This window comes from Sander lucioperca, chromosome 5 (assembly GCF_008315115.2).
Source record: "Sander lucioperca isolate FBNREF2018 chromosome 5, SLUC_FBN_1.2, whole genome shotgun sequence".
Taxonomy (NCBI): Eukaryota; Metazoa; Chordata; class Actinopteri; order Perciformes; family Percidae; genus Sander; species Sander lucioperca.
Genome location: NC_050177.1, coordinates 20,275,209 through 20,287,572, shown reverse-complemented (window position 1 = coordinate 20,287,572; position 12,364 = coordinate 20,275,209). Strand labels below are relative to the sequence as shown.

At 41.4% G+C, this 12,364-nt stretch overlaps 1 protein-coding gene across 1 annotated transcript in view; it reads right to left on the bottom strand.

The window, feature by feature from the left end:
- Positions 1-12,364, bottom strand: part of cog6 (component of oligomeric golgi complex 6) — a 33,653-nt gene that overhangs the window by 8,150 nt on the left and 13,139 nt on the right. Inside the window, exons 5-12 of the mRNA XM_031297491.2 lie at positions 10,381-10,492; positions 9,864-9,946; positions 9,562-9,632; positions 8,004-8,097; positions 5,982-6,110; positions 4,658-4,749; positions 3,239-3,303; positions 3,025-3,116 (exon numbers count right to left, since the gene is read on the bottom strand). Coding sequence (XP_031153351.1) covers positions 3,025-3,116; positions 3,239-3,303; positions 4,658-4,749; positions 5,982-6,110; positions 8,004-8,097; positions 9,562-9,632; positions 9,864-9,946; positions 10,381-10,492 — 738 coding nt within the window. The remainder of the gene's footprint in view (positions 1-3,024; positions 3,117-3,238; positions 3,304-4,657; positions 4,750-5,981; positions 6,111-8,003; positions 8,098-9,561; positions 9,633-9,863; positions 9,947-10,380; positions 10,493-12,364) is intronic.

Sequence of the window (12,364 nt, the reverse complement as noted above, 5' to 3'; positions counted from 1 at the left end):
GAAAGCAATTCTTACCAGTGTATCTTGATTTGGATTTATGCAAAGAAAGTTACTTTATGAACTTGACTTTAAGATTTGTATTTGTTTATTATTTATTTACTGTAAACAAAAGAAAAATGTGTGAATCTGTCGTTATTGCACAATTCAGAACATGCCAACCGTAGTACGTCTTTAAGACCTGAGTCTTCTACGATGCTGACAGGTTTGCAGGTAGTTGCCACCCATTTTGCAAGAGTTGTAGTTATTTTTTTGGATTTGGTTTCATCAACAGGTCGGCAAGTAGCACTCTCCAAAATAGTGCTTTGCCTGAGCCCGCTAGCATCAACCTGAGTCACGTTAACTGTACTACTATGCTTAGCTCGTAGGTGGTAGCTAAAGCTTGACGTGCTTCGGTGATATTTTAATTTGGCTTTACACAATGTGCATATGGCTTTCGACTTGTCTACTGAGTCGTCCGGGAGTTTTGGAAAATAAAAAGCTCCATTCAGAATTTTCTGCTGTCTTTCTCCATCATGCCTGCAGCCTGCAGCAGCAGGATGTGATACAAGGAAGTTGCAGCTTGATGATAAGTAAAGGTGCAGCAAAGGGTCAAAATAGTAGCCTAGCTAGATTCTAGTGATTTTAGAACAGCTAAGGGGCGTTGTTAGGCACGACGCGAAGCCAAGTGAAGTGTAAAATAAACTAGAACTGCAAGCAGTTATGACGGGGCCCAAGCCACCCACGCCAGTCGCCCCCGACGCGCCGGGAAGCGTGCGAAAGCGGAACCCAAAGCCGGGCGGCGGGGAGGCAAACGTCGATAAACATCCAGAGGCGCGAGCGGCGACGTCTGCGGTACGTCGCCGTTGCAAACGTAGCGGTCAACAGTTCACCTCCACGCATATACAGACCACCTTTAAGAATTCTCTACAACAAACAAACTTCTTACCCCCCTGACCACAGGAGACAGCAGAGATAAATGAGAGATTGACTGAGAGGGTGAAGGGGGGGAGGCAGGTGTGGTGGTTGAAGGAGCAGGGGAGGTGGTCACGTTGTTGCAAACGGCGTCATAGACGCCGATTTATGTTTTCCTCCGTGGATGCTTCGTGGGAAATTAAGAATCAATGACACCAACATAACCAATCACACTATGACAGACTCTCCACTTAGCACCAACTGCAATGTTTAATTGCACGGTATCGGCTCCTACGAATGGTGTTGATTTTGGATTGAAAAAGTGAGTAAAAGAGTTGCATTGCATGCACACAAAAGTAAAAACCAAAATGTAATGGTAGGAGGCAAACATCAGTAATTATTGAGAAGTGTGAGCTGCAAGGTCTGTGGTACATTTCCATTGCAAATACCCCATTAACATTGAGTTAAAGTGCCAAAACCGGTCTACGTTGATTATAGCGCCCCCTAATGGCCGATCTTCGCCAAATTTGGTACAGAGCCTCAGAGCCGCATGTCGAACGAGCACCACAAGTTTCGTGGGGATTGCTTTTACTGTGGCAGAGATAGGGCATATGCAAATTTTCCATTTAAATGCATTGAGTTATTGGCCAAAACAAATAAACGTTGCTTATAGCGCCCCCTAAAGGCCGATCTTCGCCAAATTTGGTACAGAGCATCATAGTGGCATGTTGAACAATGAACTCAAGTTCCTTGCTGATAACATTTAATTTGGCCGAGATAATATTTGATACGTGTGTGGTAGCTAGCTATGAAAATTTGTTTGGTCGTCAAATGCGCATACTTTAACGTAGCAAAATTCCTTGAGTAACTTTTGGTCAGGTCGATCTGATGATGCTACCTACCAGTTTTCGTGCTGATCCGTCGCACGGCCTAGGACGAGTTTGAAAAAGTTGGTTTTGCGCATTGGCCGATATTGCGAAAACAATTTTAAGCAAAAATGGGCGTGGCCTATATCATGTGATTTAGCTTGATTCAAGGAACACGTGGATGTAAGGATTTCTAATGTGCGATGTGTAATGTGGGAGTTAAAGGCAAAAAAACATTATAGCGCCACCTAGTGGTCCACATGTGTAATTTTTGGTAGGTGTGGTCCATGACTCATTGTCTATCTACCCTGTAAATTTAAAGTTGTTCACATTAGTGTAAGTGGTGAATCTAGACTTGGGTCCCATAGGCCACGCCCACTTTGACCCCTCAGTACCCCACTCTAGAGATGGCCTCAGGAGTCACCGTAGATGGCACCTATCAAATTTTGTAAAAATCGGATGAGCCGTTCATGAGATATAAACTTTTTGTAATTGTAGCGCCCCCTAGTGACCAATTTTCATAAAAAGCGAAGGAGTCCTCCAGTGGGTCATGTCAAACAAGAATCTAAAGTTTGGCGTTGAAATAATTTATTTTGGCTGAGATATGGCAAAGTTGGTGTTTTCATAGTTAGCTACACAAATTTGTTCGTGCGTAATATGCGCAATTTTTATCCTATAAAAATTCTTTTTAGTAACTTTTTGTCAGGTCAGTCTGGAGATGCTACGGTCCAAGTTTCGTGCAGATCGGTCGCACGGTCTAGGAGGAGTTTGAAAAAGTAGGTTTTTGATAAATCGCGATTTTTCACGCATAAAAGTCTAGGCGGAAATGGGCGTGGCCTATATCACGTGATTCAGTTGGATCCAGGGAACACGTGGATATATGGATTTTAAATGTCAGGTGTACGGTGTGGGAGTTATAGGGTCAAACGCGTTTTTTCTGCTATAGCGCCACCTAGTGGTGGAAGTGGGTCAATTTTTGCGCCTGAGGTCCTTGCGGAGTTTGGGACCAGTCCTGAAAACGGCAACCCCCCACCATGTACGGTTTAGGCTGTAGTCGGAGTTTTAGGCGGAGAAGAAGAATAATAAAAACCTTTAGAAAAACAATAGGGTTCTACAGCCCTGCTGTATGAACGGCATAGCTTTGCTATTGCCCGTTCTTACAGACTCGGGCTTGGACCCCTAATTAATAAATGGCGGCATGCGATTAAAAATCGGCCCTTAATCGCATCGCGATTAACGCGTTAATGCTGACAGCCCTACAGAATACCTGATAGTGTGGTGGTAGAACTTGAGAAGGTTGGACAGCTTGTAAAGCAGGACAGCACCTGGCTCAGCCACAATGACCTGTTCTATCCGAACCTGAGGGACAGAAGCACAACACACCGAGTGACGACAACGAGCTGAACATGACAGAGCACGATATGCATTTAAGGAGCTGGTTGGTTTCTTTAATAGCGTTTTGAACATATTTGGTTGCTCACTTTCAGTGGTCTGCAGACTCCCTCAGTGATGTGTCCAACCACCTCCTGCATGTTCTCATCCACATCTAATGTAAGAGGGCCAGAGACAGACAGAAAGAATGTATTTAAGTCCACTTGAAGGGAACAATTTACAGGGACATAAATATTATAGATGCAATTAAATACATATACAAAATCATGGGCCATTGGCATACATACAGCCATAATATTAAGCATATGCCTGTGTTCACATGGGTATAAGTAACAGCGTCTTCGCCATATATGGCGGCTGCATATGATAGCAGACAGAGCACAGTACTTTGCTAACCTTTTAGCCCTCTTTTGGGGCATCCCAAGCTGATGAAGCCCTTTTACAACCAGCCTGTGTGTGTCCAAAAAAAACCTCTTTTGGAACCAAAGTAAATGTAGGCTACATGTACAGTATAACACTACAGAATGACATAGGGACACAACATTCCTAATTCATTCCTGTATTAGTCTTAGGATGTGTTCACACATTCATGTTAACTCCAACGTTTACATTTCTATTTTTGAGCAATGCTCGTTGGCAACTTAATTCTTGTTCTCAGGCTGCCTCCAACAATGCTACTATAACATATATGTAACATGTAGTAGTAGTAGTAGTAGTAGTAAAAATGAGAATCCAAGATATTAGACATAAAATAGTGCAGAAGTTAAAATATAGGAATTAAATAGAATATATATTTAATAGAATAAAATGAAATGTAAGATAAGATATAAAATAGTATACCGTGGTAGACAGTAGTGATAAAATAAATAAACTGTAATATAGACAGGATAAAAATATAAAACAGGTAGTAGAGGCAGTATACAGGTGGCACTGTGTAGCCACACTGACACCTGCCTGCAGGGCTCAAACTTTTTCCAAGTCAAATATCAAATGAATTGTCAGGAGTGAAACGATAATCACAATTAACTGCAGAAAACAGGGTGTAAGGAGATAAATGTTGACACTTGATAACCTGGATGTTAAAGCTCAGCATATAAAAATGGACCATGGACAAACCCCAGTCTGGATGGATCCCCCCTTCTTAACTGCTATGAGAACCAAGAAATGTTTTTAAAAGAAAAGCACAGCATCAGTCCATCAGCTGGACTAAATGTACTGGAGTTAGATTGGTTCACACCGTACTGAACGACTGGTTACCCAAACTCTGTCCAATAAACAAGCTACATGTGCCTCTGTGTGATATTTGTTTACAGGTACCTGGTTCACCTATAAAAGACACCTAATTAATAGATGCAACAAGGCAAACATGTCCAATGAGGGCAACATTAAAACAAAAGGGGGAAAAAACAGGTGTAGGTGTGATCACACCCCTTGAAATTTAAGCTGTGGCATGAACCGCAGATGATGGAGAACTGCAGTGTGAAATTAGCATGCAGGAAACATCATACCTTGCAGAGTGACTTGTTTCAGCAGAGCTTCTAGGTGCTCTTTCTCCGACGCGGTGGCTTGGTGCAGCCAGGCCACCATGTCCCCAACATACCTGAAAGAGCAACAAAACAGCCTGTAATAAACAGTACGTCACTGAGGGGCCAACCTGAGGGCTAATCTTACCACGACCAGACCACAGCTACATCCAAGCGTTGGTCATCGTGTTTCACACACAAACACACAAATGGCTTTTGGGGTTACATAATGTTGGAAAACAGCAAGGTTAAACTTGAATTATTGTGTGTAAGCCTGTGTGTGTGTGTGTGTGTGTGTGTGTGTGTGTGTTTGTGTTTGTGAGCGTATGAGGACATAGGAGGGTGAGAAAGAACTTGATGTTCTTAGAACTGCTGATGCCTCCTATAAAGTGGAGGTGATTCTGTGTTTGTTACACATGGCTGGTATTCTGAGAAAATCTCCCCTTGGCTCCTGGGCATTGGAGGAAGAGGGAAGAGGATGTGGTAGAGCAGGAAACACAGACACACTCAGACACTGATCGAATAAGACTAAAATCTTCTTGAACTGGATTTTAAAAGTTAAGAATCTCTGGTGCTTAGAACTAAATCTAATAGATTTATAGTTCAGGAGTCACGAGATTTACAATCAAACAATAGTTACACTGTACAATAGCTGTATCTTAAATATTTATTAAAAGGGATAGTTGTGTTTTTGAGGACTTGTAATATATTACTGTAATATATTTAGACAAACCCATTGATTTAATTTGAATGTCTCTGTATGTAATGTAGTTTGAAGTTCTGCTAAATTTAATATTTTGTGAGCATGACAAGTGTTTTTCAAAAGTTCATGCAAAATCCTAATAATTGCAGAACAGTCTGGCATTACTACATGAATTTTACAAAAGATATACACGGTATGTGTATTCATCAGCTCTGGTTGTGGCCACATGTAAATGGGAAACAGGTTGAAAGTTTGATGAATTGTTTAATAAAAGTGAAGTTAGCGACTGTACAAGTACATAAATAACAACTTGTGGTTAAGTTCCAGTAGCCATTCATCTTTGGAGCATGCATAACCGTATATGTTCCTATCTTAAAGGGGAGATCATCTCTGATTTCATGGGCATCCTTTAATTGAGCTAAACTAAACTCATCATTCAACAACATCCCGTCAAACTCAAGGCAGAGATGTGAGGAAGCATCCATGAGTTTCTCCAATTTTAATTTATATTGAAAAAAATACTTAATTTTCCATCCAAACTGATTTTTTCTTTTGGTTTTATAAGAGTAAGAAATGGCAACGTTCAGGTCATACATGACATGGTACCTCATAGGGTCATGTGAATGCATCTCTATGGGGCGGGGAGTCCCTCCCAGCCCGCCGCGGGTGAGGGCGTCGATGAAGCCTCGGACCACTGCACTCCTGCGCGCAGTCCCAAACTCATCCAGAGTGTACCTGACAAAACAGAAGAGAAAGCGGGCAGCATTCAACGCCCGAGCCTCATGAGAAAGAAGGCGTCCGCAGTTGTTTGCGTGCAGACTGTGTGTCGGAGGTCAGTCGCTGACATACATCAACAATGCAGGCAGCTTGTTTAAAAAGGAAAGACTTTTGAGGTTGTTTTGATTATTTGGCGGGGGCAGGCTCTGTGACAGACTAAACAGACGATAGGGCAGAACTGAAGTTTCCAGGAACACTGGCCTCCACTTTCTCAGCCTCAACATCCCCAGCCAGCGCATGGCCTTGAAACACTCGCTGGGTACTGAGACAGGTGCATTTCAGAGAATGCAGACAGACAGAATGAGGGTTTGCCATGAAAACATATCTTGGGGTAACATGGGAAACTTTCCTTTGTGTTGTTTTGTTATAGCGACAAAGTTACACTGACACTAAGCTACAGGAAATCTGCGAGCACTTTCCTGTGAAAGACGGTATAAATCATCATCTTTTGCATGGATATTGACGTTACAGTGCTTTTAAAACATCTTACTTCACTCTATCATTATGTATTGTGCTTGTCTTAAAATAACTGAGTAATGGGCATTTGTAATACTTGCTTGTGCTTCAGGCATTTTAAAGCACTAAAAGGTTTTTATGACCCCAAGGTATAGTATATACTGTACTCATGAAACTCTGTTTTTCAGCTAACCCACTAGAAGAACTTGAATTGAAAGAGTTTAATGAGGATTCAAAACAAAACCGACAAGGGGGAATTTGGAACGTAGCTGCTTTAAATGAATGTCATATGATGTCTCATATACATCAGGAAACATATTTACTGGACATAATCAGAATGATTTCAGTCTTTTTGAGCACTGCTTTATTAAACTATGAGGGAATATATTTGGATTCATTCATGCAAAGTATACACTTGACATTTGTACTCATACATTATTTGTAATAAAGCTGCAGATGCAGAGTTTGTTACAATGCTGATTTGTTTGCTGGTGTCTTTCTTCTTTGTTTTGGTGGATTTGCACTTTTCATCTTCGGCTGGCTGGATGGTGGCGCCATTTTCTCTTGCTTTAGGCTGTTTGCTCTGTTGTTTTCCAAGAAAACACCTCTATGTTTATCTCACCAAGAACACAGTGACAAGCATCTCCTTGGTAATAAGTTCTCAAAATTCACCTGCGTGTGTCCACAGAAGACAGAGGCAGATTGAAATACAGAGCCTTATAATTAGTAGGGGAAACTGCCACATCATTTTCAATGTAACTGGCATGCATTTCTGCTCCTATGATGAATGGCAGTGCCTGTCTGGCAGATATATAGTTAACAGAAGTGGTTGGAAAACATTTTGAGGGCTACAGGTCCCTTTACATTTGAATAAATGAATGAATAAATGAGTATCCATCTCTTGATTTTGGACATTTTCAAAACATCCACCATTACACAGGTCTACCAGCTGTTAAAGCTTTAGCGCGTAACTTTTTGATATTAATGAACGTACGTTACATTCAAGCCATTGCCAAATGAGTTGCTACAAAGCTAATTAAGACTATCAGCTCCACACAACTCTCTCTGTATTTCTCAGTATGACTATGTTCAGAAGATTGTGGCGTCCGGTGACTTTCCCGCGCAGAAACTAGAGTGAAGATAATGACCTCTTCTGAAGAGTCCATCGTGTTTTTTAATCCTCCGTGTCCTCCTTGGATACAAGTCTGCGTGGGGGGGGACAGAAAACTACGCACTATAGCTGTTAATGCTCTTAGAAGAGATGTAAACACTGATTGACATGGAGAGGAAGATAAACGAAGAAATGGACCATACAACATGTGATGTGTGTGTGTGAGTGTGTGTGTGTGTGTGTGTGTGTGTGTGTGTGTGTGTGTGTGTGTGTGTGTACGTTACTTGTAAAGGACAGGTCGGTCTTGTAAGGCTTCCATGGCTTGAGTCAACACAGGGCAGATATCACAGTTCTCTTGGGTCAGTCCTCTGCATTCATCTTTGTAGAAAGAAGGAAAAAAGGGACAGGAAATGTATCTATAGGAATATAGTCTATATCAACAACGTTCCACTTCCGGGATTGCTCCGGTGCTGCAGGAAATTCCGCCGGATGCATGTCTTTTCACCGATGTCCGTTTCCTTCCATTTTCTTTGTGTTGGCGTTCTAAACTCCGGTGGATTTACGAGGACTATGGTTAACTGCTCCTCAGATCTCTGCAGGGTAAATCCAGACAGCTAGCTAGAGTATCTGTCCAATCTGAGTTTTCTCTCACACGACTAAAACAATTTTTTAACGTACACTTTCCACCAAAACAAGTTCCTTCCCGAGGCTATTTTGCAGCGGCTCTGTGCGGAGCTTAGAACCGCCCATGACGATTGTGATTGGTTTTAGAAATGCCAATAAACCAGAGCACGTTTTTCTCTGATCACGGAACGCTATGTGGACTAGCCAGACCCTCCTCCGCTCCGCAGCATGTGGAGGATGGTCTGGCAAAGCGAGACTAATAGGAATAGGACACTATTATCCAACTAATAAATAGCTGCAGTCTTTCTGGTAACTATGCTTGCATTGTGCTTCATTCATTGTTGCTAAATATTTCGGGCCATGGCAACCCTGTTGTCAAGAAGCAAATCAAAGCACCAAGAACATTTTTCAATCATATTTTCCAATGAGTTTGTCCCAAGAAGCCAGTCAGTTTACTTATGCTTCAGACAATACAAACAATGAGCAGGCAGTGACCAATCTTCCAGACTGTGGGGAAAATGGGTCAAAACACTCCACTATTGTCGGACCATACCTAATGCTTGAAATACAAGTAAATGCCCTCTTTAAACAACACGCAGTACTATTTTTGTAAAAATGTAGTTCTCCCTCATAAACTGCTGACAAATGCATGTATAGAAGAGAGCCTTCACAAAATAGACTTACTTCTACTACATGCAGAGAAATAAAAAAACAACGTTATAACTGACAGCTCTTTCATTTGACCATTACCGAACGTTGACTTTCACAATTTAGTAGACGCTTTATATATTTGTTATTATGTGTATTTATAAAAATGAGTTTTCTGTGATCTAAAATGGTTTATTTCCATTTTAATTTCAATGGCAAAACACATGGCTAAGCTGAGGAAAAATTGGGTTTCTGGCATTCTTTTGGTAAAACTCAGTGGTTATGAGTCACGTGTCCTCAAATGTGTCCTAGACACGCAATTACTCTCACTTGAAAGAGCACAATTCTGTATTTAGCTCCATCCATCAACAGTAGAAACTTAAAGACAAAAACTTGTGACAAAAAAATTCAAAGACTCAAAAGCCTGATTATGGGAGGAAACTTTTCATACATTTCATTCCTTTTTTCAAAATGCACTTGCTTCATTGTCAAGTTCAAGTTCAGTATGGAGGCCTTGAACAATGAGGGTTACTGTGAGTCAGTGGTATTAACTCTGTGTGCTGTACTCACTCTGAGCCCAGCGGTAGAGCTGCTCATAAGAGGTCTCCTGTAACACGGCCATCTGCTCCATGATCTCTAACCTGCAAATAGCACACAAACCAAGAGCACATATTACATACCCATAACCTGCAGCATAGTGTCAGATCCCCGACGGTGACATAAATACCAGACTTGGATGGGTTTGTTTTTCCATTCAGGCTGAAAATGAATTTGACAACTAGAACAGCATGGCTGTAAACTACACTGTTGTTTCATTCTGTCAGAGGAAGTGGAGCACAGAGTAACACTATGGAGTGAGACGTGCACCTTACCCCGCAGTTTGCTGGTTGGTTCGCAAGAGGATTTTCACATCCTCATGGATGTGCTTCACTCGGCTGAGAGCTTTGAAGAAATCCTGGGAAATTAAATGGCACATGAACATATTAGGAGCGATATGGGTTGCAGATTTGCAGAAGTCAATATAGTTTGTTTTTTTTAAGTCAAAAAACAAATTATAGCTTTGGTAAAAAAAAAAATTCTGGTGTGACCAAGGACAGCTTTTGGAACTCAGAAAAAAAAAAAATCAGAAACTTTGGTTAATGGATGTGGAATGGATCTTGACCACATCTTACAACATATTCGATACTGTAGCAGCATGTTGGCAGAGTGAGAAGCTCAAACTTCAACTACAGGACACAGATAATGAGCCTCTCAAGCAAAAAACTGAAGGGAAGTGACAGCTACAGATCGGCAAGACACTCATGTGTACCCGATATTGCCTCCTCCCATCCCGTGGGTGCAGATGGGAGGATTCTTTCACTGGCTAGTCTACATTATAATGGAGAATACCTCAGTAATGGGTGCATCCCGAGCCCCTCGCAGTGTGGACATCTCCTCATTAGACAGCTGGAACTTGGCAAGGAAAGCCTGAGCAACCTGAGCTCTTACCTCCAGGCGGTGACTGAGGGGAAATAGAGATACACGTTATCATTTGCCATTGTCGCACTTTAATGTCTTTATAGATAATTATTTTCTCCTCATAATGCTTTGTCATTTAGTTTCTGTTCAGTTCAGTTGGCCCTTTGCCTGTAATCACAATACGATTTGTTTTGTCTGTCTTCAAGGTTCAATCCTTGTGGATTTTTATCTCCCAAAAGCGTCCTTCCGTCTTCCATTGTTGAGTTTTATCACTGTATTATGTCGCCCCCCCTCCTTGTGCTTTCTTACTGCGCAGATAAAAAGACCTGTCAGTGTGGAAAACTGGCACAAAGTATGTATGCTTTTATTAAACAAAAAAAGTATGCATGTTGTCAACAAGCTGTAATGTTTGGAGTCCTGCAGCAGATGGCAGTCATACTCCTCACACACACACGCACACAGCTTTGCTCACAGTGAGTCTCACACAGTCAGAGTGAGACAACAGGGTGGGACACAGAGTTAAGATATCATGTGCAGGAATAAATAACAGCGGAAGACAAGAGACACACAAAGAATACAGAGCCAGATACTGGCCAGGTTTTGTCACTACCGACAAAAGCAGAGCGATCACTATCAGGGTCACGATAAGTGTCTCAACACAACAGTGACCATGGCAACCGCCCCAGTCAAACAGGGAACTCTGTCACGGGACAGCAGAACAACAGCGAGCACTCCCTCTGTCCCCATCTTTCCATCCAAACCACCTTGTCTATAACCCCCCCCACTCCGGTCTGCAAAAACAAGGCTGGATCAGTAAATCACCAGGTTGTTTGGTGGAGGAGAAGAAGAACCCAACATTATCTGACCATTGTCTCTCACGCGGCTATTACCAGAGCTCAGCCAGCTGAGAGTAAAGGGTTGTAAATCTGTTACAGGATTCTATGATTTACTATTTCTCTGTACAGATCGTGGAGCCTCACATGCAGAACCTCAAGGCATCTTTGCCCTTTATGTGTTTTGTGTGTTGAGATTGTGTCGCAACGCACAAAGAGGACAGCGTGGCTGGACTAGCATATAATTCCATGCACAGATAGCAACCCAGCTACAATATTTAAAATTCTAAGTAGTGACAATAATTATTATAACGGTTTCATTTTATCTACACAGCAGGCCTGTCTCTACTTTAAAAAAAAGGCTACACGCTTTCACTGTGAGATTGTCCAAAGCAATCTTTAAGTCTGTCACAAATATTTAAAATGACGGTCTGTTATTTAGGTAATATAACAGATCAAACAAATGTATTAAATGTATCATTTGTATTAAATTATACCCGTCACTGCCCAACCTTGCACACGTGAGGACAAAAACACATTGAAGTTCAAGACAGAGTAGAGGAAAGTAATGGGAAAATGCACCATGCTACTGAGAGATAAGTTAAAATACGAGGCACTTCAGTTACCTCATATTCTATCATATTAACAGTAATATATAAAAAATAAACTATGCTAATTCATTAAAATGAGTGATGCATAAATTAGAGAAACTAATTCCATGTGAACATGCTTGTCTTCACACAATACGAGCAATATTAATGTAACAACTGGCAACTCGTGTACAATGAGAAGCTACAAGAAAGGAGATTTTATCACTAATATGCAAATTTATGCAGCAAGCTTTTACAATAATCAGAAACTCACACATGCACAACATGGGATAAAAGGTCCCACATACATACCAGTTTTATGGGAGATAAAAAATGAAGTGGCCATCCGATCCTTATAGCCATAAAAGCTTCATAAGCCTTATCTCATTATTCACATTTTACACGCCATAGTTTGGAATTTAATTCATGAAGCATTAAAGCCGCAGACTGCATTTCCACCAACAGTTGGTGCCTTAAAAGTTGGTCGTGTTC